Genomic DNA, 26,922 nt, shown 5'->3' with positions numbered 1-26,922 from the left:
GAGGTATGTTCCTTGAATACTTACTTTGTTCAATGTCTTTATCATGAGGGGATGTTCAGTTTTCTTAAATGTTGTTTAAGCATCTAATGAGATGAACATTTGGTTCTGGTCCTTTGTTCTGTTGATATAATGTATTACATTTATTGATTTGTGAGTACTGAACTATCCACTATCCTTTCATCCTGAGATGAATCCAACTTGATCATGACGAATAATTTTTTAAATGTGCTGTAAGATTCAGTTTGCTCATATTTGGATTGGGATTTTTACACCTATGTTCATAAAAGATATTGGTCTGAAGTCTTCTTGTACCCTTATCTGATTTTGATGTTGGGTAATTCTCACCTTGTAGAATGTATTTTGAAGAAATCCTTCCTCTTCTGTTTTTTTGGAATAACTTAAGTAGAGTTGGTATTAGTTTAGTAGAATTTGGCAGTGAAGCTATCTGATCCTGGGCTGTTCTTTGAAAAAAGACTTCTTATGACTGTTCAATCTTTTTTTTTTTAATTATTGTATACAAATGGGATACATGTTGTTTCTCTATTTGTACATGGAGTCAAGGCATACCATTTGTGTAATCATATGTTTACATAGGGCAATGATGTTTGATTCATTATATTTTTTCCCTTCCCCCCCCACCCCTCCCAGCCCACTTTTCCCTCTATACAGTCCTTCTTTCCTTCATTATTACCACACTCCTTATCCCTAACCCTAAACCTAACCCTAACCCTAATGCTCACCCCTCCCACTCCCCATTATATGTCCTCATCTGCTTATCAGCGAGATCATTCGTCCTTTAGTTTTTTGAGATTGGCTTATCTCACTTAGCATGATATTCTCCAATTTCATCCATTTGCCTGCAAATGCCATAATTTTATCATTCTTCATTACGGAGTAATATTCCATTGTATATATATGCCACAATTTCTTTATCCATTCATCAACTGAAGGGCATCTAGGTTGGTTCCACAATCTGGCTATGGTGAATTGAGCAGCAATGAACATTGATGTGGCTGTATCTCTGTAGTATGCTGATTTTAAGTCCTTTGGGAATAGGCCAAGGAGTGGGATAGCTGGGTCAAATGGTGGTTCCATTCCAAGCTTTCTGAGGAATCTCCACACTGCTTTCCAGAGTGGCTGCACTAATTTGCAACCCCACCAGCAATGTATGAGTGTTCCTTTTTCACCACATCCTCGCCAACACCTATTGTTGCTTGTGTTCTTGATAATTGCCATTCTAATTGGGGTGAGATGAAATCTTAGGGTAGTTTGGATTTGCATTTCTCTTATTACTAGAGATGTTGAACATTTTTTCATATATCTGTTGATTGCTTCTACATCTTCTTCTGTGAAGTGTCTGTTCATTTCCTTAGCCCATTTGTTGATTGGATTATTTGTATTCTTGGTGTAGAGTTTTTTGAGTTCTTTATAGATTCTGGAAATTAGCGCTCTATCTGAAGTATGAGTGACAAAGATATTCTCCCACTCTGTAGGCTCTCTCTTCACATTGCTGATAGTTTCCTTTGCTGAGAGAAAGCTTTTTAGTTTGAATCTATCCCAGTTGTTGATTCTTGCTTTTATTTCTTGTGCTATGGGAGTCCTGTTAAGGAAGTCTGATCCTAAGCCAACAAGTTGAAGATTTGGACCTACTTTTTCTTCTATAAGATGCAGGGTCTCTGGTCTGATTCCAAGGTCCTTGATCCATTTTGAGTTGAGTTTGTGTAGGGTCAGAGATAGGGGTTTAATTTCATTCTGTTGCATATGGATTTCCAGTTTTCCCAGCACCATTTGTTGAAGAGGCTATCTTTTCTCCATTGCATATTTTTGGAACCTTTGTCTAGTATGAGAAAATTGTATTTTTTTGGGTTTGTGTCCATGTCCTCTATTCTGTACCACTGATCTACCAGTCTATTTTGGTACCAATACCATGCCGTTTTTGTTACTATTGCTTTGTAGTAGAGTTGAAGATCTGGTATTGTGATACCCCCTGCTTCGCTCTTGCTACTGAGGATTGCTTTAGCTATTCTAGGTTTTTTATTCTTCCAGATGAATTTCATAATTGCTTGCTCTATTTCTGCAAGGCACATCATTGGGATTTTAAATGGAATTGCATTAAATCTGTATAGCACTTTAGGTAGTATGACCATTTTGACAATATTAATTCTGCCTATCCAGGAACATGGGAGATCTTTCCATCTTCTAAGGTTTTCTTTAATTTCTTTCTTTAGCGTTCTGTAGTTCTCATTGTAGAGGTCTTTCACCTCTTTTGTGAGATTGATTCCCAAGTATTTTATTTTTTTCGATGCTATTGTGAATGGGGAAGTTTTCCTAATTTCTCTTTCTGAAGATTCATCACTTACATATAAAAATGCATTGGATTTATGAGCATTGATCTTGTAACCTGCTACTTTACTGAATTCACTTATGAGTTCTAAAAATTTTCTGGTGGAATTTCCAGGTTCCTCTAAATATATAATCATGTCATCAGCGAACAGGGATAGTTTGAGTTCTTCTTTTACAATTCGTATCCCTTTAATTTCTTTGGTTTGTCTAATTGCTCTGGCTAGAGTCTCAAGGACAATGTTGAATAGAAGTGGTGAAAGAAGGCATCCCTGCCTTGTTCCAGTTTCTAGGGGGAACGCTTTCAGTTTTTCACCATTTAGAATGATATTGACCATGGGCTTAGCGTAGATGGACTTTATAATGTTAAGGAATGTTCCCACTACCCCAATTTTTTCTAGTGTTTTGAGCATGAAGGGATGCTGTATTTTATCAAATGCTTTTTCTGCATCTATGGAAATAATCATGTGATTCTTAACTTTAAGTCTGTTGATATGGTGAATGACATTTATTGATTTTCGAATGTTGAACCAACCTTGCATCCCTGGGATAAAACCCACTTGATCGTGGTGCACTATCTTTTTAATATATATTTGTATGCGATTTGCTAAAATTTTGTTGAGAATTTTTGCGTCGATGTTCATTAAGGATATTGGTCTGAAATTTTCTTTCCTCGATGTGTCTCTGTCTGGTTTAGGTATCAGGGTGATATTGGCTTCATAGAACCAGTTTGGGAGGGTTCCCTCCTCTTCTATTTCATGGAATAGTTTGAGGAGTATTGGAATGAGCTCTTCTTTAAAGGTTTTGTAGAACTCGGCTGAGAACCCATTTGGTCCCGGACTTTTCTTTGTTGGTAGGTTTTTGATGACCTCTTCTATTTCATTGCTTGAAATTGATTTATTTAAGTTGTGTATGTCCTCCTCGTTCAGTTTAGGTAATTCATATGTCTCTAGGAATTTGTTGATGTCTTCGAGGTTTTCTGTTTTGTTGGAGTATAGATTTTCAAAATAGCTTCTAATTATGTTTTCTATTTCACTCGTGTCTGTTGTGATGTTGACTGTTCAATCTTATAACTTGTTATTGGTCTGTTCAGGTTTTTTATTTCTTCATGGTTCAGCTGGTAAAGTATGTGTCTAAGAATTTGTTCATTTCTTCTAGATTATCAATTGTTGGTTTTGTAGTTTTGCATAATAATCTCTAAAAAGTCTTCTGTATTTTTGTTGTTTCAGTTGTAATGTTGGCCTTTTCACCTTTTTAAAAAAAATTTATTTGAGAGGACTTATTTTTATGGATAATGTGGAAAAAGAGAAAGAAGACTGTGTGCCTGTATGATACTTGGTGACCTTGCAAGTGAAGTTACTGATAATAAACTAGATATTTCACTGTTATTTTACTTCAAAGTAAAGATGATGCAAGTTGATGACTCATATTTTGCCCTGCAGTTTCTGGAGTAGCCAGATGGTAAGTAGTTTGGCAAGAGTACTACTGGAAGGTAAGTATTAAGAAGACAGAAGTTTCAGTGGATGAATAGCATTGTGTAAAATGCTGTTAATTGTCAGGTAAACAAAATGAGTGAGGATACCAGCATTCTCCTCATGTCACAGTGTTTTATATAGTGGTTCATATATTTTTAGGCCTTGGTGAAAGAGATGACAATTATGCATAGTCCAAATAAAAACTTCCTTTTCCTCAGGCAGACCCAGCTATTGCCACTGCTGAGTATAAGCCTTGGGTCCTTTATAAAGTACTTTTGTCCACAGGTCCAGATAGTTGTTTGGCAGTAAGGAGATTATACTGGATCCTTTCTATCACCAAAGGGTCATCTATTTATTTCCAGGAGAACAGACACTTTGGATTTTGCTTTTCTTTATCTACTAGCATAGTTCTGCTTGTATCTTCAGAAGGTAGACATACTGAATATATATCATCATGATATCCTGTACAATATTGTGTTATTATTTATCAAGAAAAATAAGGCAATGGGCAGACACCATAAGATGCACTCATCTTGTTTTTCCTTTCATCACTTGAATAAGCTTAGTGTGGTACCTGAGAGACAGTACCTTGTAAAGTTGGGGTGCTATTTTGAAGTATGAGGTATCTGATCTGAGCTAGTGATCAATGGTTCTTTTTCTCTCACTTCCAGAATATATAGTTCCAAAGAACCAAGCTGGTTAAGGTATGTGGATGTCTTCTAAAAAAGGTGATAAAGTACTCACAAAATGTTTGCTTCCCTTGCTTATAACTCTAGATTTGCTGGTTTGGAAGATTAATATATAAGAGATTGACAATTTGCATGGAAATAATAATTTATTGAAATAGCTACATAGGCATTTGAGGTTGGCATGCTATTGGATGAACAAATAAAATGTGGTTTCAAAAATAGCTTGGGAAATTGATTCTAATGAAATGTAGTTATACAATAAGTGAAGAGAAAATTTTAGATGGACCCAGAAAAACTCTTACCCTACTATGACTATTTGAAAAATTAATCAAAGATTTTTCAAACCTATAATATTAAGCATAGGTAAAAATGTAATGTCCAAGTTCTCAGGAATGTGCATTTGGTCATTCCACAAGTTAAAGAATCTTGATTTAGCATAGTGGCTGGTTGAATAAAAAGTGTACAAGTGATGGATGACAGAGAAAATAAATAATATGTTTTTGAACCTGGTTAGTTGTAGAAACAAATGCTCTGGACTCAACCCTTGCTTATTTTGTATCTGATATAGGCACTAATACATTTTAATTAATTAAGTTGGGCTGGGGTTGTAGCTGAGTAAAAGAACACTTGCCTGAAATGTAAAAGGCCCTGAGTTTGATCCCCAGCACCAGAAAACAAACAAACGAACAAACAAAAATCATCTTAACTAATTTTGTTTTTTCCCTCTCCTCATCCTCTGTGGGTAATTTTGTAATTTAGCCTGCTAGTTAGAATATACTGAAATGGAACTGCAAAAGAATTTGAAGATGACAGGATACTAGCAAGAGACAGACTAAGTGATGAATGATATCAATGATAAAATTTTTGGATATTTCCCTTAAAGACAGGTGATTATATTTAGGTTATGAAGCAGACCTACATTGTTAGGAGAAAACCTTTAGTTTTTAAAATTGTAGGAATGGGGAAAATAGGTAGGGATAAATTATGGCAGTGAAAGGATTGTAGGGACCTTTGCTCTTTGTAGACAGTCAGCATCTGAAATTTGCCTTGTACAATAGAAGTCAAAGAGAGGAAAATATTCTCTTTTCCTGATGTATACTTCAGACTAAAACTCAGGCATTCAGATTTTCTGTTCTCATTTAAAGTGTAAGAGACTGGTGTAAAGACTGAATACTAGTTTGAGGTTAATGATAGAAGTGGCAGTTATCAGGCTGAAAATCCAAGTAGGAGATATATGTATATCCATGAACTCTTGAAATTGTGGCAAGAAGGTTTCCTACTGGCAAATATTGAAGGGTATTACTTTTGGGGCTTCTTGATGCTGCATGATTTTATATCAGTGATATAACTGAAAGTGTCTTTCTGCTTCCTAATACTTTGAGATAATACTAAATTGAGGAGATGAATATTCTTTTTGCCTTTGCTAAGAAATAAAATACAGCACACATATTAATCTTAGACATATTCTCTGTCCATGCTCTTTTGACTTGCATTTTTCTCTCTTCCGCTTCCTTAATAGTTTCTGACTTAAGGTCTTTCAACTGTAAAATGATTTGGATGCTGCTTTGTGCCACAGACACTGCTCCACAAGCACCAGGATACTTTAACTACTCATGTTATCAATACTAGAGTCCTGTTTAGTTACCCGAGTCCTGCCACAGAACCCCAATATAACTCTAGATAAGGGGCCAGCAATGGGAGAATCCACTAAGATTCCATCCACGAATATTACAGAAAGTAACCTATACAGAGATTAAAAGGCAAAAAGCCTATTCTAAGGTAATTATTTAGGGGTTCAACAACTGAAACACCTGTCTTATAGCAGGTTTAGATATAATCACATTGAACTTACATAGTAATCCACTGCAAACTTTCTGAAATTTTTATTTTAAGATTGATTTTAAAGGCAGTAATAAAACAAATCCTGGATTGCCTCATTCTTGAGATGGACTTGATGAAATGAAATGTCTGGTAGTGGCATAATTCTGGCTCAATTTAGTGATGAAAATCAGCAAATAAATTCTATGGTTTTTCACTTAGCCTTAGTGATAATGTTTTTGGACTGATTAAAAATATACAAAACGGATAATTCTACATGATGGTTGAGTTATTCACAGTTCCTTAGGTCCCTTATACTTAAAATAAAAAAAAAAAAAGAAGTGTACTGTAACAGGGAAGAACACATGAGGTTCACATTTGAAGTTAATGTGAGTCACACATGTGCTAAACGCATAGTGCCTCGTGTACTTTGAGCAAACATCCCAAAATGTGTTCAGTAGGTATGTACTTTGTACCCTGACTTCAAAGAATACTCTGCATTTGGAACAATTTTGGGGATAAAACATGAGAAGTAAAGGTAAGCTAAGATATATGCAAGTTAAGATAGATGTTGCACATAAACTAAGTCATCAATATCCCATATAACTATTTCTCAGCCTCTAATTTATAACACTATTTTAAACAAAAAATGTGTGACTATTTGGGCATATCAGGTAACATAAGACAAAAAATAGTTTCAAAAATTATTTTGACCTTAAATTATTATCTTGAATTAATATTTGGTATAAACATACAATAAACATTAAGAGAGTAGTAATAAAAATTTAAAGATAAATGGTAGTTTTCACTGTATCTCGAGAAGTCATTTTATACCCTTTATATTGAGCTAATGTGTGGGGCTCTGCTAGTGAATAAGGTCATCTATGGAACAAAGTAAGAACATTCTGAAATAGCAGTTAACTATTACATACTAATGTATTATATGCAGTGCTATCCAACAGATTCACTAATCCTAAATGAATAATGAGAAGTGGAGAGAGAGAAATATGCAAACTGTTAAGACTGGATCCTTGGAATCTTATCTTTTATTAATAATGAACAGCACTGTTACTCAGTGCATGAGATCACAAAGGGTATATGTGAAAAAAGGAAGGGTGAGAGATGACAATGCAATAATGATGTTTCATATGTTTTCATCATAATTCCATGCATTCCATTTTATTTCTTAAAATTGGAAAAGTATAAGGAAGGAAAGTCACTATATATTAAATCTATGGAGCAGAGTAGTAATATCTACACTTAGAAGTAGAGGGAAATATAAAGGTCTATACTATCAAATGAACTCATATAAGATGAAAAATCTTCTATTCGTAATAACATACCATGATGATAAAAAGGCAAGCAATGTTCTACCAAACTAAGTATATGATTAATATGTATATACTTATTAGTACATGTATATGTACCAAAAGTAATATATAAAGTTTTGTATATTTATATATCATTTTGTAAATTTGGCAAGGCTCTCGAACAAATCTGTAAGTATACTGGAACAGAAAAAAGACCAAAGGAAATGAAGAGACATCAAAGAAAAATGAAACTACTAAATAAATACATGAAAGAAATGCTCAATAATTAAAATTAAGGGATACATTAAGACAACAAGAAAGCATTTTATCATAATACATCAATAAACTATAACAAATGAGGAAATCTGTAACTCTCCTATAGTGCTGGTAAGTCATACATTAATGGTGAAAACATCAAGTAGTATAATCCTTTTGGAAAGTAATTAGCAGTATGTACAAAAAATTGTGAAAAAGTTCCCATTACTTGGCCCACTGATTTTATTTTTACATCTCTATATTGAAGAAATAGTTCTAAATAAAGAATAACATAATAAAAGTGCATGATTAATTTCAGAAGAAAAATACTATGGACTATCTACCCAAGGGAATAAAATCATATAGTTTTTATGGTATTTTAAAAATTTTATATACCTTTTAGTGTTTTCTAAATTTTAAACAATGATTCTGTTGTATATTTTTAATTTCTATTTATGTATTTAATTATTTTGGCGGGGGTACCAGGGACTGAACTTAGGGGCACTCAACCACTGAGCCACATTCCCAGTCCTATTTTTGTATTTTATTTAGAGACAGAGTTGCTTAGCGCCTCACTTTTGCTGAGGCTGGCTTTAAACTTGTGATCCTCGTGTCTCAGCCTCTCGAGTTGCTAGGATTACAGGTGCACACCACAGCTCCCGGCTATTGTATATTTTTTAAAAAGTTAATTTTATAAAAGTGATCATAAATTCTATAAGGGCAGGGAATGTGCAAAATTTATGAGCACATAGTTGAGTATAAAATATACAACATAATGACATCAAAAGAAAAAGTCAAATATGAATACCTAAAGTAAATATTTAATGGGAAAATACTGGGAGAAAGTACTAACTAGAATATTAATCTTATTTTAAGGTGGCAGTTTTATACATTTCTTATTTGTCCTATTATTTTTTCTAAATTTGTTATTTTATACTTTTATCATAGAATAAAACTAAACATAAATCTGTAATTTCCATTATAATACAATACAAACTAATTAGATATGTATAAGAAGTAGAAAATAAAATATATTGCTTACTTCTCTTTCATCCATGTTCAACCACTGCTTTGGATCTTCTTCAGTAGCCAGAAAGGCTATCAATTCTAAAGCAGTAAGTCTAGTTTGACGTCTTGATGAGACAAATATCAAAACAGGTTTAGCTGGAGAATGACTTCTAATTGCTGTTGAAAAGTTGTGGAAAATGAAATGTTAATGTGCTTAAAACTAGAAGATGACTTTTATTAAGATATCAAATAGGCACACAAATACTAATGTTGCAAATTATTTAGCTGAATTCTTATTTTGGTCATAACATATTTAGCATTTTTCCAGGTACTACAAGGATCTGACAGTATACTAAACAGATGACAGGAAGGGAGAGATTCCTAGCTCTAAGGAGCATAATGCCTAGGACAGGGAAAAAGTAATTATGTCAGCTTCAAGCTGTAGTCTGAGTTGTACTGGAAGGAGAACCTTAAATGTTCATATGATTAGGTTGAGTTTTCTATTTCTAAATTGTGTTTCTGAAGAATTTCTTCCTGTGTAAATTGTGATATTGCAGTTAATTGGTCCTGAGATCTGATAAGATTCAAGTCCTTCAGGGTGATGAAAAATGTCCAAAGAAAGACCACAAAAAATTTCTTTTTATTTTTTCCCTGTTATCAGAAGATGGAAAATTAGGAGAGATTGTCCAATAAACAGGCAGGTGATAAATCAGAAGAATGTTTTCCCTCTGATTTTCTAAAACCATGAGGTTTGAAGTGGGAAAATAAAAGAATACAGAAGATGGCTAAGAGGAAGCTCTGTCTAAACGTACAGCTGAGAAATAGCACAGGAGTACTCAGCACACAGAACGTGAAAAGAATACTGGGAAATGGCCAAGTAACAAGACTAAAGGAATACTGTAAATCAAATCTATAAAAAAAATTACTTAAAGAGCCACATAAATTATTTGCCTTAACTGGAATTGAGGTTTCGTTACTCCAAAATGCTGATAAGATGGCCCAAGTAGAATTTATTTATTTCTATATAGCTCTCTTAAAACAGTCAGAGATATTTACAAATTTTACGTGAAAAAGTTCAACTTTGTTGTAGTTTCTTATTTGAAATGTGAGCTGCAGAATTCCTTTTCATGGACTGAGATACAGGTTTATAATGGAAATGCTGACATGACCTCAACTATATTTGTACTCTGATGGTGAGAAATAAAGCTATCATAAAATCATATTTCTAAACTCAAAGAAATATAGTAATCACTACAGGTATAATAAATAGTTTATAAGGATAGCAGTTGTGCTGATACTGTATCTTAAGAAGTGCAGAAATTTCAGCTATTTGCTATTGATTTACAAAACACAAAATACTTTATTTCTATCAATGGTATGCAATCAGCCATTTCTTAAGTAGACATACACATTTTCAACAATATACATTATGAAAAATGAACTCATTTATCTTATTTCCCACTCTTTTGCCATTTATCAGAATATTAGAAGATACAAAGGATAAATCTTTTGTAAATAATATTACAAAAACTATGTTTTTAAAACTCATATTATTACAATATTGGTGTCATTTGTACACACAATCATGAACGGATTTGTCTCTTTTTTAAATCTCAACATTTAATGGATTTTTGCTGCTGCAAGAACAGGTGTAGCTGAACAGTTCCCAGCAGATTTATTGTTCATTAGTGATTTTGTACAATGCTTCTGTGGAGGTGTAAATAATCTGAACGGCCAAGATTGGTCTCTAGTTCACAATCAATACTTTGCTTCTGTCATAAGGCTAATTACAGCTGCTAAAAAGTCACCTCACAACTGTCATCTCACAATCAACAGCAGTTCACATTAGAGAATTTATTTCGTAGGTTATTTTTAATTGATACAATAAATATTCTTTATGTAGTCTAAAAACATGTTTCAATAAAACAGGAGAGTTATTCTTAAATCTTTTCTGTTTGCCTAATTTTTTAGAAAAGGAAAAATGAAAAAACAAAACACAAAAACTGACTTGTAAAAAGTACTGAAAGTTTTATGGTTTTTAGTAAAAGTTAAGATTATGTGATTTTTTTTTACTTGCTTCTATTTATCATTTGTTTAAGCTAGTAATTGTTATAAGTAAATATCTTAATAGATTAATATAGTGAATTATTTGATTATTTTAAAAATTACATACTTTTATCCTACTACAATAACTTGATTTTTGAAATATCTCTAATGTTCAATATGTAATTTAACATATATTTATATTCCTTAAGAGTTGAGGTAAGTAGCTTTAGCTATTTGCAGAAGTTGGACCGGTATCACCCTTTAAAATAAACCCAAAACTATATAGAATACATTTGATAGTTCTAATACAAAATGGTTAGTATTTCAATCCAAGAAACTGAAGCTCACCCTGAAATGCAGGCTTGTTCATACTCGCCATTCGGGGACAATAATGTTGACCTGGGAAGCCTTGAATGTGAACTTCCAGTGGAACAGGTCGTACTGATGGACGGAAGTTGAACAAGCCCATCTACAGTTGATATGAGAGAGAAACCATATATATATGTTTATAATGTTATGATGCCTTCTTAATGTGGATACCTAAACCATGTTACTGCCTGATTTATCCATCTTTCACATACCTGCTTAATATTTAGCCAGTCAGCAAGGTCTCTGGCATTAGCTAATGCAGTAGACAGTCCAACTATCCTAACAGGTTTTTCTGTGTGTGAGGAGATAAAATTTGTTCGAGATACAATGACTTCTAGAACAGGACCTCTTTCTTCCCCTAAGAAATAAGAATAATATACATTAATCATTTGACAAATTGAAAGTGGCTGCTGCAGGCATGAAGTCAAAGTTTATAGGCTGTTCAAAAAACTAAAAATAACACTACCATATGATCCAGTAATCCCACTTCTGGGTATTTATCCAAAGGAAATGAAATCAATATGCTGAAGAGATATATGTGCTCTCATGTTCAATGCAGCATTGTTCACAACAGCTAAGAAATGGCATTTACCTAAGTGACCATTACCAGATGACTAGATAAAGAAAATATGCTATGTATATAAGTATATATTTATACATATACATATATATATAAAATGAAAAACTATGAATCAATAAAAAAAGAATGAAATCTTGTCATTTGTAACAACATGGATGAACTTGGAGGGAACTATGTGAAAAGAAATGTTACGAAAAACTGAATGATCTCACCTATATGTGGAATCAAGAAAAAGTCAAAATTCATATAAAGTAAAAAGTATACTGGTAGTTGCCAAAGGCTGGGGGTTGAAAGGGAATAGGGAGATACTGACCAAGGGATATAAAGTTTCAGTTAGGAGAAATTAGTGTGTGAGATCTACCACACACCAGGCTGACTACAGTCAATAATATATATATTATATAGTTTAGATATGTGGTGTCCCCCAAAAGCTCATGTGTGAGACATTGCAAGAACATTCAGAAGTGAAATTAGATTATGATAGTTGTAATCTGATTAGTGGGTTAACCCACTGATATGGATTAACTGGTGGTAACTTTAGGAAGATAGAGTATAGCTGGAGGAGACAGGTCTCTAGGGATGTGCCTTTGGGGTTTGTATTTTGTCCCTGGTGAGTGGAGTTCTCTCTGCCTCCTGAGCTGCCATGATGTTCTGCTATAGTTCAGGCCCAGAGAAACAGAAGTGGCCATTTTATGGACTGAGACCTCTAAATGAACACCTAACAAACTTTACTCCTCTAAAATTGTTCTGGTCAGGTCTTTTAGTCACAGCAATGAAAAAGCTAAACATAAATTTAAAAATTGCTAAGAGAGTAAATTTCAAATGTCTTACCATAAAAATTACAAATGAGGTAACACATATGTTAATTTGTTTAATTTAATTATTTCACATTGTATACATATCAAAACATTATATTGTATCTCATCATTATGTACGATTATCTCTCAATTAAAATCAATATTAATAAAAAGTCAAAGTTTGTATATTACTTATATACATTGGTACCTACCAAGCAGATGAATCTCATCTATGATGAGAATAGTAACTTGCTGAACATAGTTCCTATTTTGCCAGCTTCTGCTGACGCCATCCCACTTCTCTGGTGTAGTGACAATGAGGTCAGCCTGGGCAATGGATTTCATATCAGGAGTCACATCCCCTGTTAGTTCAATAACTCTGGAGGGAAAAAAAAAATGATTCTCAAGTAACACATAATCTTGGAAAGGCAACAATATATGTCTTTCCAATAAAATTTTATAATATTTAAAACTAATGGTCTTGTAATACTTTAAAATAGTAATTAAGAACATCATATTCATCAAAGAAGTTCTGGATTTCATAAATAATTTGCATGCACAGTGCTTTCAACTGGTTTTTAGAGTTTACTCTGAAAAACATGAGAGAAAAATAAATAGAAATAATAGATTTGTTTTACAATGAAAATATATTGAAGGGGCTGGGGTTGTACTCAATGGTAGAGCACTTACCTAGCACATGTGAGGCACTGAGTTCAATCCTCAGCACCACATAAAAATAAATAAATATAAAATTAAGGTACTGCGTCCCTCCCACCACTAAAAATATGAAAAAATATATATAGAAAAAGATGCCATATAAAAGTATTCATATTAAGAAATTAAAGGAATTTCATTTTTCAGTCTTAAAGCAGTGGGAATATTGACACCATTTTAATAGTAGCTGTGAACTTTTAAATGAAAGATTATGAAAAACACTGTAAACATATTCAGAGGTATTATGCGACTCTTTCATTTGTTGGTGTTTTCAGACTACTGAAAGTGTGTATCTCTTGAATAAAAGAAAGAACTCACCTTTTACCAAGTTTTTCTTCTATTCTAACCTTCCAGTCATCCATTCTTTCACGGACTAGGGCTTTTAGAGGTGCAATATATACTGCCTAAAAAGGGGAGGATGAGCAATAGGACTTTAATGAGAACAGTGATGTCATTTTCAAATAAAAGTAAACATAAAATTTGTGAAAACAGGACAGTGTGGTTTTAAAATTTATATTTTTAGTATGGAATATTTATATTTTTAAATTATTGATAAAAAGTCAGTAACAAACTACATGTATCCAAAATAAAGCAGAAAATTAATACAACATTCTATGATAAAAATACTAACAGATAAATTTAAAATTAAAAAAATCACTAAAGGCAATTTTCTTAGGCATTTCATAATGAAATTATGTTCTAACAATGTGAATACATTTTAAAACACTATGAGAATTAGTATATTACATAGGATTAGGATTCTGACAAAAATAAAAATATTTTTCCTAGTTAAGTTTAAGATTTATCTGGGCTGTAATTCCTGAAATAATGTATTAATTTTGATTTTTTTCAAGATTTTTAAAATTATTATTCTTAATACTTTCCTTAGTACATTGTTTTATACATAATATTGGGGTTCATTCTGACATAATCACATATGTATGGAATATAATCTGCTCAATTTTAGCTCCCAGTGCTTCCTTTTTCCCTCCCCTTGTTCCCCTTCTTCTAGTCCACTGGTCTTCTTTATTTATTTTTAATTGGTGCTTTATAGATAAACGAAAATGTGGAATTCACAGAGGATAATTAGGTCTGCTGCATTCCACAGTTCCACCCTTCCCTCCCACTCTGTTCTCTTCTTCTACTCCACTGATCTCCCTTCTATTTTCAAATGACTCCTCTTCCCTCTTCCCCACTTATTTTGCTCCAGGTTTCACATGTGAAGAAAACATTCAATCCTTTCTGACATCTGGCTTATTTCACTTAGCATGATGTTCTCCAGTTCCATTCATTTACTGGAAAATACCACAGTTTCATTCTTCATGGTTGAGTAAAACTCCATGTATATAAGCCACAGTTTCTTTAACCAATCATTTGCTGATGGGCACCTGGACTGGTTCCATAAGTATTATGAATTGCATTGCTGTAAAGAATGAGGTACCTGTATGCAGATTTAAATCTTTTGGATAAATACCAGGGAGTGGGATAGCTGGGTCATATGGTGGTTCCACTTCTAGTCTTTTGAGGAATCTCCAAACTGCTTTCCAAAGCTGTACTAATTTGAAGTTCCACCAACAATGTATGAGGGTGAGAAATAAACTAGATGTTTAAATTTTAATGCAGATCTTAAAGGATGACAGTCATACATTTCAGGTGTTCCAATTTTATAAAACACATTATTCACTAAAAGAACCTTTGTTTTAAAAAGTCTCAAACTAAAGTATAATTCTTATTTTTTAATAACATGTCTCTGTAGATCAATAATCACATAACAGATTAAAAATAGTGAAACTTTAAGTAAAAAAGAAAGAAAAGACAATATCTGAAAATCATGGAAAAAGAAGTCTGGATATTTCTGAAATCACAAATGACGATGAAGTAGCACATAATTCAAATTGCAATATGTCTAAGATATCTCTATTTTAAATGTAATATACTCATATACTTTAAAAAACAAGAAAACCCTAAATGCTACATTAAAAAAAAACCTTAAAATTAATAAGCAAAGTCAAGAAAGGTACAGAACATGAAATTAACAAAAACAAAATCAGTGGCATAAAACTACTGATAAACTAACACTGAACTATCTGAAAAGAAATTAAGAAAACAATTCCATTCACAATAGTACCAAAAAAATACTTAGAAATAAATTTAATCAAGAAGGTGATATCTCTCACCCTACACAACACTGAACTCAAAGCGGATCGATGACTTAGGCATTAGACCAGAGACTCTGCACCTACTAGAAGAAAAAGTAGGCCCAACTCTCCACCATGTTGGCTTAGGAACTGACTTCCTCTATAAGACTCTTAAAGCACAGGAAATAAAATCAAGAATCAAAAAAATCAGTAAAAAGCTTCTTCACAGAAAAGAAAACAATTATGAATGTGAACAGAGCGCCTATAGAATGCAAGAAAATCTTTACCACCAGCACCTCAGACACAGCATTTATATCCAGGATATACAAAGAACTCAACAAACTTAACATGAAAAAAAACCCAAATAATTCAATCAATAAATGGGCTATGGAACTGAACAGGCACTTCTCAGAAGAAGAAATATGAATGGTCAAAAAAATAAATGAAAAAATGTTCAATATATTTAGCAATTAGAGAAATGCAAGTTGAAACTACACTGAGATTCCTTCTCACCTGATTTAGAATGATAATTATCAAGAATACAAGCAATGATAAAAGTTGGTGAAGATGTGGGGAAGAAGTTCATTTATACATTGTTGGTGGGACTGCAAATTGGTGTAATCACTCTGGAAAGCAGTATGAAGATTCCTTAGAAAACCTGGAATGGAAATACCATTTGACCCTGTTACCCCACTCCTCAGTTTATAACCACAGGACAATATCAGCGTACTACAATGACACAGCCACTTAAATGTTTATAGCAGCTCAATTCACAATAGCCAAGCTATGAAACCAACCTAGGTGCCCTACAACAGAAGAATGGACAAAGAAAATGTGATATATATACATAGTGGAATATTACTCAGCCATAAAGAAGAATGAAATTATGGCATTTGCTGGCAAATGGATAGAACTAGAGACTATCATACTAAGGGAAATAAACCAGTCCCAAAAAGCCAAAGGCAGAATATTCTGTCTGATATGTGGATGCTAACTCACAACAAGGGAGGGGAAGATTAGAAGTTCATTGAATTAGACAAAGGGGAATGAAAGGAAGGGAGCGGGGACTGTAACAGGAGACAGTAGAATGAATAGGGCATAGCATATCTTTTCTATCCTCATATATAAATACATGACCACATCTTGTACAATCACAATAATGGGATCCTAATAGGAAAAAGTTATATTGATTCTATGTGTATATAGTATTTCAAAATATATTCTACTGTCATGTAAAAAATAATTAAAAAGAAAGAAAATTGTGTTTCTCAAAATTATAGAATTTCAGAGATGATGGGGACTTTAGAGGAACTTTATGAAAAAGTTCCAGAGAAGTTGTGACATCCCTTCTATAACACAATAAATTAGTAGAAGGGTAGAACAAAAACCTGACTTTCACTTTATCATTTCTTTGACAAATTGTAGAAAAACTGGAAGTCATTTATTTTATTTTATTTTTTTTAATTTATTTTTTTACGTTTACATAGGGTAATGATGTTTCTTTTTTTTCCCCTTCCCCCCCACCCCTCCCACCCTTTTCCCTTTATACAGTCCTTCTTTCCTTCATTCTTACCGCTCTCCTTAGCCTAACTCTAAACCTAACCCTAAACCTAATGCTAACCCCTTCCACCCCCATTATATGTCCTCATCCGCTTATCAGCGAGATCATTCGTCCTTTAGTTTTTTGAGATTGGCTTATCTCACTTAGCATGATATTCTCCAATTTCATCCATTTGCCTACAAATGCCATAATTTTATCATTCTTCATTGCGGAGTAATATTCCATTGTATAAATATGCCACAGTTTCTTTATCCATTCATCAACTGAAGGGCATCTAGGTTGGTTCCACAATCTGGCTATGGTGAACTGAGCAGCAAAGAAAATTGATGTGGCTGTATCTCTGTAGTATGCTGATTTTAAGTCCTTTGGGTATAGACCAAGGAGTGGGATAGCTGGGTCAAATGGTGTTTCCATTCCAAGCTTTCTGAGGAATCTCCACACTGCTTTCCAGAGTGGCTGCACTAATTTGCAACCCCACCAGCAATGTATGAGTGTTCCTTTTTCACCACATCCTCGCCAACACCTATTGTTGCTTGTGTTCTTGATAATCGCCATTCTAATTGGGGTGAGATGAAATCTTAGGGTAGTTTTGATTTGCATTTCCCTTATTACTAGGGATGTTGAACATTTTTTCATGTATCTGTTGATTACTTGTACATCTTCTTCTGAGAAGTGTCTGTTCATTTCCTTAGCCCATTTGTTGATTGGATTATTTGTATTCTTGGTGTAGAGTTTTTTGAGTTCTTTATAGATTCTGGAAATTAGCGCTCTATCTGAGGTATGGTTGGCAAAAATATTCTCCCACTCTGTAGGCTCTCTCTTCACATTTCTGATAGTTTCCTTTGCTGAGAGAAAGCTTTTTAGTTTGAATCTATCCCAGTTGTTGATTCTTGCTTTTATTTCTTGTGCTATGGGAGTCCTGTTAAGGAAGTCTGATCCTAAGCCAACAAGTTGAAGATTTGGACCTGCTTTTTCTTCTATAAGAAGCAGGATCTCTGGTCTGATTCTGAGGTCCTTGATCCATTTTGAGTTGAGTTTTGCTCAGGGTGAGAGATAGGGGTTTAATTTCATTCTATTGCATATGGTTTTCCAGTTTTCCCAGCACCATTTGTTGAAGAGGCTATCTTTTCTCCATTGCATATTTTTGGACCCTTTGTCTAGTATGACAAAATTGTATTTATTTGGGTTTGTGTCCATGTCCTCTATTCTGTACCATTGATCTACCTGTCTATTTTGGTACCAATACCATGCCGTTTTTGTTACTATTGCTTTGTAGTAGAGTTGAAGATCTGGTATTGTGATACCCCCTGCTTCGCTCTTGCTATTGAGGATTGCTTTAGCTATTCTAGGTTTTTTATTCTTCCAGATGAATTTCATAATTGCTTGCTCTATTTCTGCAAGGTACATCATTGGGATTTTAATTGGAATTGCATTAAATCTGTATAGCACTTTAGGTAGTATAGCCATTTTGACGATATTAATTCTGCCTATCCAGGAACATGGGAGATCTTTCCATCTTCTAAGGTTTTCTTGAATTTCTTTCTTTAGTGTTCTGTAGTTCTCATTGTAGAGGTCTTTCACCTCTTCTGTGAGATTGATTCCCAAGTATTTTATTTTTTGCGATGCTATTGTGAATGGGGTAGTTTTCCTAATTTCTCTTTCTGAAGATTCATCACTTATGTATAAAAATGCATTGGATTTATGAGCATTGATCTTGTAACCTGCTACTTTACTGAATTCACTTATGAGTTCTAAAAATTTTCTGGTGGAATTTCCAGGTTCCTCTAAATATATAATCATGTCATCAGTGAACAGGGATAGTTTGAGTTCTTCTTTTCCTATTCGTATCCCTTTAATTTCTTTGGTTTGTCTAATTGCTCTGGCTAGAGTTTCAAGGACGAAATTGAATAGAAGTGGTGAAAGAGGGCATCCCTGCCTTGTTCCAGTTTTTAGGGGGAACGCTTTCAGTTTTTCACCATTTAGAATGATATTAGCCATGGGCTTAGCGTAGATTGCCTTTATAATGTTTAGGAATGTTCCCACTACCCCAATTTTTTCTAGTGTTTTGAGCATGAAGGGATGCTGTATTTTATCAAATGCTTTTTCTGCATCTATTGAAATAATCATGTGATTCTTAACTTTAAGTCTGTTGATATGGTGAATGACATTTATTGATTTCCGAATGTTGAACCAACCTTGCATCCCTGGGATAAAACCCACTTGATCGTGGTGCACTATCTTTTTAATATATATTTGTATGCGATTTGCTAAAATTTTGTTGAGAATTTTTGCATCGATGTTCATTAAGGATATTGGTCTGAAATTTTCCTTCCTCGATGTGTCTCTGTCTGGTTTAGGTATCAGGGTGATATTGGCTTCATATAACGAGTTTGGGAGGGTTCCCTCCTCTTCTATTTCATGGAATACTTTGAGGAGTATTGGAATGAGCTCTTCTTTAAAGGTTTTGTAGAACTCGGCTGAGAACCCATCTGGTCCTGGACTTTTCTTTGTTGGTAGGCTTTTGATGACCTCTTCTATTTCATTGCTTGAAATTGGTTTATTTAGGTTGTGTATGTCCTCCTCATTCAGTTTAGGTAATTCATATGTCTCTAGAAATTTGTTGATGTCTTCGAGGTTTTCTGTTTTGTTGGAGTATAGATTTTCGAAATAGTTTCTAATTATGTTTTGTATTTCACTCGTGTCTGTTGTGATGTTTCCTTGTTCATTCCGAATTTTAGTAATTTGAGTTTTCTCCCTCTTTCTCTTTGTTAGTGTGGCTAAGGGTTTATCAATTTTATTTATTTTTTCAAAGAACCAACTATTTATTTTGTTAATTTTTCCAATTGTTTCTTTTGTTTCGATTTCGTTGATTTCGGCTCTGATTTTAACTATTTCCTGTCTTCTACTACTTTTGGTATTGGTCTGCTCTTCTTTTTCTAGCGCTTTGAGCTGTAGTGTTAAGTCATTTATTTGTTGATTTCTACTTCTTTTTTTGAATGCACCCCATGAAATAAATCTTCCACTAAGTACTGCTTTCATAGTGTCCCAGAGATTTTGATATGATGTGTCTTTGTTCTCGTTTACTTCTAAGAATTTTTTTATTTCCCTCCTGATGTCTTCTGTTATCCATTCATCGTATAATAGTGTATTATTTAGTCTCCAAGTATTGGAGAAGTTTCTGTTTTTTATTCTGTCATTTATTTCTAATTTCAATCCATTATGATCTGATAGAGTACAAGGTAGTATCTCTATCTTCTTGTATTTGCTTACAGTAGCTTTGTGGCATAAAATATGGTCTATTTTAGAGAAGGATCCATGTGCTGTTGAGAAGAAGGTGTATTCGTTCTTTGTTGGATGGTATATTCTATATATGTCTGTTAAGTCTAAATTGCTGATTGTGTTGTTGAGATCTATAGTTTCTTTATTCAATTTTTGTTTGGACGATCTATCCAGTGGTGAGAGAGGTGTGTTAAAATCGCCTAGTATGATTGTGTTGTGGTCTATTTGATTTCTGGAATTGAGAAGGATTTGTTTGACGTACGTGGATGAGCCAATGTTCGGGGCATAGATATTTATGATTGTTATGTCTTGCTGATTTATGCTTCCCTTAAGCAGCATGTAATGTCCTTCTTTATCCCTTCTGACTAGTTTTGGTTTGAAGTCCACATTATCTGAGATGAGGATGGATACTCCAGCTTTTTTGCTGTGTCCGTGTGCATGGTATGTTTTTCCCCATCCTTTCACCTTTAGTCTATGGGTGTCTCTTTCTATGAGGTGAGTCTCTTGCAGGCAGCATATTGTTGGATTTTTCTTTTTAATCCAATCTGCCAGTCTGTGTCTTTTGATTGATGAATTCAGGCCATTAACATTCAGGGTTATTATTGTGATATGATTTGTATTCCCAGTCAATTGACTCATATTTGTTTTTGACATGATTTGGTTTCTCCTTTATTTGGCTATTCCTTTAGGCTAGCGCCTCCTGTTGCTGATTTGCATCGTTGTTTTTCATCTCTTCCTCATGGAATATTTTGCTGAGAATGTTCTGTAATGCTGGCTTTCTTTTTGTAAATTCCTTTAGCTTTTGTTTATCATGGAAGGATCTTATTTCATCGTCAAATTTGAAGGTAAGTTTTGCAGGGTATAAGATTCTTGATTGGCATCCGTTTTCTTTCAGGGCTTGGTAAATGTTGTTCCAGGCCCTTCTGGCTTTTAGGGTCTGGATTGAAAAATCTGCTGATATTCTTATTGGTTTCCCTCTGAATGTAATTTGATTCTTTTCTTTCGCGGCCTTTAAAATTCTGTCTTTATTTTGTATGTTAGGTATTTTCATAATAATGTGTCTTGGTGTGGGTCTGTTGTAATTTTGTATGTTTGGAGTTCTATAAGCCTCTTGTATTTGGTTTTCCATTTCATTCTTCAGATTTGGGAAATTTTCTGATATTATTTCATTGAATAGATTGTTCATTCCTTTGGTTTGTTTCTCTAAGCCTTCCTCAATCCCAATAATTCTTAAATTTGGCCTTTTCATGATATCCCATAATTCTTGTAGATTCTGTTCATGATTTCTTACCATCTTTTCTGTTTGGCCAACTTTGCTTTCGAGATTAAATAATTTGTCTTCAATGTCTGAGGTTCTGTCTTCCAGGTGCTCCATTCTATTGGTTATGCTTTCTATGGAGTTTTTAACTTGGTTTATTGTTTCCTTCATTTCAAGTATTTCAGTTTGGTTTTTTTCAGTATCTCTAACTCTTTATTGAAATGATCTCTTGCTTCCCGTATTTGGTCTTTTAACTGTTGATTGGTGCGATCATTTAATGCCTGTATTTGCTCTTTCATCTCCTCCTTCAATGCCTGCATTTGCTCTTTTATCTCCTCATTTGCTTCCCTGATCGTTTTAATTACGTACATTCTGAACTCCCTTTCTGACATTTCTTCTGCTGTGCTGTCATTGGGTTTTATTGATGTAGTATCTAGGTTTGTTTGGGACATTTTCTTCCCTTGTTTTCTCATATTGGTCAGTTGTCAGTGGGACCCTGAGATATTGCAGTTTTCCGCTATTGGCTTATAGTGTCCCGGTAGATTTCCAGTGTATCACCTCCCAGCCTTCAGTAGCCTGATGTCCTGGAGGAATCTGATAAAGCAGCGTATCCGAAGAAAACTGCCCCTAGCCCCCTACTGGTTCCACGATTTGGAACTGGCTCTGTGCTGAAATGCTCTCACTGTGGGCCTGCACCGTGCAGCTGGCCGTGTGGGAGGAGCTCACTGCCGGAGTGTGGAAGGCTACCTTGGGAAGACTCTAGCTGCCCTGCCCAGCTTCAATAAGCCACCTCTATCTGGGCCTGCCCCCCGGGCCGAGCTTTACCCAGTGGGCAGACTCACCCGTGGCTCTATTTCAGTCCGAGTCTCTCAATGCCTCCCCTTCTTAACTCCTGGATTCTGGAGCGACAGGGGGTGCAGTCTCCCTCTAGGCCGCCATCTTGGATCGTCCCGAGAAGAGAGCCTGCAGCCGGATTGGGCAGAGCCTCCTGAAGAGGTGTCTGGCTGCCCTGCCCTGATCCCAGAGGCTGTTTGCGGATTGAGGCTCTCCGTTGGTTCGGGGGCTTGTGGCTGGTTCTATGTAGAAAGTCTCTCACTGGGCGGTCAGCTCCGAGAGGCTAGCCTTGAACGGCACCTCCCACTGCAGGGGTCCAGACTACTTGGGGAAGTCTCTGGCTGCCCTGTCTGGACCCTGAATCTGCTTGCGTGCCAGAGTACGCTGAGCTGCACTGGCTCCGGGACTCGGAGCTTGTTCTGGTCAGAAAGGCTCTCACCAGTGGGCCAGTTCCGTTCCGAGAACCTGGAGAAGCTGGCTGTGTGGGCGGGGCCCACCGCTGGAGTGCGCAGGGCTGTCTGTGGATGACTCTAGCTGCCCTGCCCGGCTCCGATAAGCCACCTCTGTCTGGGCCTGCCCCCCGGGGCCGAGCTTTACCCAGTGGGCAGACTCACCCGTGGCTCTATTTCAGTCCGAGTCTCTCTATGCCTCCCCTTCTTAACTCCTGGGTTCTGGAGCGACAGGGGGTGCAGTCTCCCTCTAGGCCGCCATCTTGGATCGCCCCGAGAAGAGAGCCTGCAGCCGGAGTGGGCAGAGCCGCCTGAAGAGGTGTCTGGCTGCCCTGCCCTGATCCCAGCGGAAGTCATTTATTGATTTCACATAATACAACTGTTTTGTTTCCTTTGCAATTTCTACTATTAGGTTAAGTTTGCCCTGTTTCTATGCTTATTCAAGGAGTACTGACTAAATAACAGAGAAAATTCCACAACACGAGAACGAGAATAAATCTGTACAATCACAGTTCATCTACTTTATCAAGGAAAGAAGATTCAGTGAAGCTGTAGAACTTGCCACCATAAAGAATTGAGACAGTATCTACACATTCTGGATCACTGTTCCTTTTTCCAGCAAAGTGGACTTCACTACATCTGAGACATGTCAAGCTGTTTTCTAAGCATATAAAATAAAATTAAAAGTTTGACTGAAAAAAAGAAGAAAGAAACTACCCCCAAATAATCTATAGATTCAATGTAACCCCCCTATCAAATGCCAATGGCATTTTTCTTAGATATAGAAAAATATTTAAATTAATAAGAAACCATGAAGACCCAAACAACCAAAGACATCTTGAGAAAGAAGAAAGTTAGAGGCATTCTACTTCTTAACTACAAATTATAGTACAAAGCTACAGAAATTAAGATGGTATGGCACTGGCACAAACATACACATGTAGGCCAATGGAACAGAATACAGTCCTGAAATCAACATACACATAGAGGGTCAACCAATCTGACAAGATGCCAAGATGGAAAAGGATAGGCTTCAATAAATAGAATTGACAAAACTGAACCTCCACATTTAACCGAATAAAACTGGACCCCTCTTATACCATATGCAAAAATTATCTTGAAATGGATTCAAAATGTAGACATAAGATCTGAAATCATAGAACTCCTAGAAGAAAACAGGGGAAAAAATCTTGTCACTTGTCTTAGCAATGAGTTTTTGGATATGTTACCAAGAACATAGGAAACAAAAGTGAAAATAAACAAATGGGTGTGCATTAAAACTACAAACCTTCTACACAGAAAAGGAAGCAATCGATGAAGTAAAAAAATAACCTATGTAATGTAAGAAAATACTTGTAGGTGTTAATATTCAAAACATGTAAGGAACTCATATAACCCAAGAACAAAAAGCCTAGATAATTCTATTAAAGAAAAAAATAAAAAGGAACAAAGGATGTGAACAGGCATCATTCTGTTAACATGCAACATGGCTAACAGATGTGGAAAGGTGCTCAACTTCACTAATCATTGGGAAAATGCAAATCAAAATCACAATGGGTCAACACCTTTATTATCAAAACAACAAAAAAGAGAATAAATGTTGGCAAGAATGTAGAAAAAAAAGTGCCACACACTGTTGGTAGATATGTACATTGAGGAAGCCATTGGGGAAAATACACATGAAGAACCTTAAAAAATTACACACAGCAACAGCATATGATAGAGCAATTCTACTTTTGAATACGTATCCAAATGAAATGAGATCATTATCTCAAAGATAGATGTACACTCCTATGTTTATTACATCATTTTTTTAGAAAAGCCAAAATAAAGAAACAATCTAAGTGTCCCAAGATGGATGAAAAAAGAAACTGAAACAGAATGTGCCATTTCTTAGCTTTACAAAAAAAGAAAATCTTGCCATTTGCAGTAACATACATTGTGCTAAGAGAAATAAGCTGGACACAACAAGAAAAAACACTGAATAATTTCCCTTATAGGTGTAATTTTAAAAAGTCAAATTCATAGAAGCAGAGTAAAATAATGGTTGTGAGTGGTGAAAGTGAGGGTATGTACAGATAGTGGTTAAAGGATACGAAGTTTCATTTATGTAAAAAAAGTTCTAGCTACCAAATGTACCGAAGGGTGACTGTACTTAACAATACTGTATTAACAGACTTGAAATTTGCTGACTAGATATTAAATGTTCCCACTGCAAAAAAAAAAAAAAAAAAAAAAAATTATCTGAAGTAGATATGCTCTCTATCTTGACTTTAGTAATCATTTCACAATGTATATGTATATTAAAGAATCATACTGGACATCTCAAATATAAATCATTTTTATTAAAATAAAACAGTATTGAGAAAAAAATTACAAAACATTATGATTTATGAAAATTTAAAAATACTTATTTGATTCCAATGTTATTTAACCTTAATTGATAAAATTAATATTTGAAGAAATGTAGCATAAAAACTATGTCTATATTTCTTGTGTTAACCAAAATGTGTTTTTTTTAAAGTATTAACATTTCATTCATAGCCAAAGAATTTGGTTATGAATTATTATACATCTAACAAATACAGCTAAGAATTAATTATCTCATAATGGAATTACCTATAAATTATAGATATGAGGAGGATGTGTGAGCACTATATATGTTAGAAATTCACCTAAAAGACTCCAAAGTTTGAGATCAATTTTCTTGCAACAAATTATTCTAACACTGATCTGACCCCCTGGAAAATTCACTGAGAGTATAACAAAGCTACTCACTGTGGTGCCAGGCTATTTAGACCTGGCTAGTTTAGAGATGATGAACTGTCTTTTCTAATTGAATATAAGCACACAATTTGTTCAACATACCTTTGAAGTGGGATACTTGTTGAAGACTCTGAAAATAGCTAATTCAGCTGCAACCGTCTTTCCTGATCCAGTGGGTGCTCCAAGTAGGACATTACAGTCTGTGTGATACAGTGTATGAAATATTTGTGTCTGCACAGGGTTAAAGTGGCTGAAGTTGTACAGGGCTTCATATGCTTTACATCCCAAAGCTGTAACTGGCAAAGGCTGAAGATCCAGTAATTCTGAAAAGATCCAACAGGTACTGCTATACAATAACTGAAAAACATGCACAATACTGAATACTGTATTTTAAAGAATAAATCATAACATTTGCTAATTATCTTTAGAGGGGAACATGCTTAATATAAGTTCTTACACACCAGTGACACATCTTATTCTGTCACCACTTTTAACATAACTGGTATAATGAACACTCTTATTGAAGAGTTCCCTATAAACCAACTACATATTTCTCTTCCAAAAAGGGAAATAACTTGAATAAAAAGTATATGAAAGTATATATGTTATAGAACAAAAATAAATCTGCCATAATTTGCAAAACAATGAAAACGATTTGCAAATGTCAGTACTGGAACAACCAGTAACAACAAATTACTTTTGATCTGTTAGACACTGACCAAGCCAGAGTAGGTAAGTGAGCTTTTGTTACAGCCAATGGAAACGAAAATGAATTTAGGCTTATTCCAGGAAGAAATCAAGGTAGGAGTTTGAGAACACAGCATGACTGAGTTAAAAAACAAAACAAAACAAAACAAAACCTGCAGAAAATCTTGAAAGAAACTAGATTTGTTTGCTTCTTGTTATATGAACTGGATGCCTAAGAAATTAGAAAATTATTAGAAAAGTTTAAAGAAGTTAAAAAAAATCAGTTAAGAGGACATAGTGATCTGTACCCTGAATTAGATCTTTACAGTATGGTTTCAAAATGAAAAGTATGGTAAATTTTTTTCTAAAAAAATGTACTGAAAAACAAAAGTTGTTTTAGTCAGGCACGGTGGCACAGGCCTGTAATTCCAGCAGCTCAGAAGATGAGGCAGGAAGATCCCAAGTTGAAAGACAGCCTCAGCAACTTAGTGAGACCCTGTCTTTCAAAATAATTTTTGAAAAAGGACTGGGGCTGTGGTTCAGTGGTTA

General features: G+C 34.7%; 1 protein-coding gene across 3 annotated transcripts in view; it reads right to left on the bottom strand.

The window, feature by feature from the left end:
- Ascc3 (activating signal cointegrator 1 complex subunit 3) overlaps positions 1 to 26,922 on the bottom strand; it is a 404,873-nt gene that overhangs the window by 115,837 nt on the left and 262,114 nt on the right. For 2 of the 3 annotated variants that reach the window (XM_047557708.1, XM_047557709.1), the window contains 6 exons: positions 25,789 to 26,009; positions 13,720 to 13,805; positions 12,900 to 13,066; positions 11,523 to 11,668; positions 11,290 to 11,410; positions 8,930 to 9,072 (listed from right to left, as the gene is read on the bottom strand). In XM_047557708.1, the coding sequence (XP_047413664.1) occupies positions 8,930 to 9,072; positions 11,290 to 11,410; positions 11,523 to 11,668; positions 12,900 to 13,066; positions 13,720 to 13,805; positions 25,789 to 26,009 (884 nt within the window). Of the gene's footprint in view, positions 1 to 8,929; positions 9,073 to 11,289; positions 11,411 to 11,522; positions 11,669 to 12,899; positions 13,067 to 13,719; positions 13,806 to 25,788; positions 26,044 to 26,922 lie in introns of those variants that run through there. The other variant, XM_047557710.1, reaches the window with a different exon arrangement.

The sequence above is a fragment of the Sciurus carolinensis genome, chromosome 7 (assembly GCF_902686445.1).
Source record: "Sciurus carolinensis chromosome 7, mSciCar1.2, whole genome shotgun sequence".
NCBI classification, from domain to species: Eukaryota; Metazoa; Chordata; class Mammalia; order Rodentia; family Sciuridae; genus Sciurus; species Sciurus carolinensis.
The sequence above is the reverse complement of the archived record's forward strand: the minus strand, read 5'-3'. Positions and strand labels throughout refer to the sequence as shown.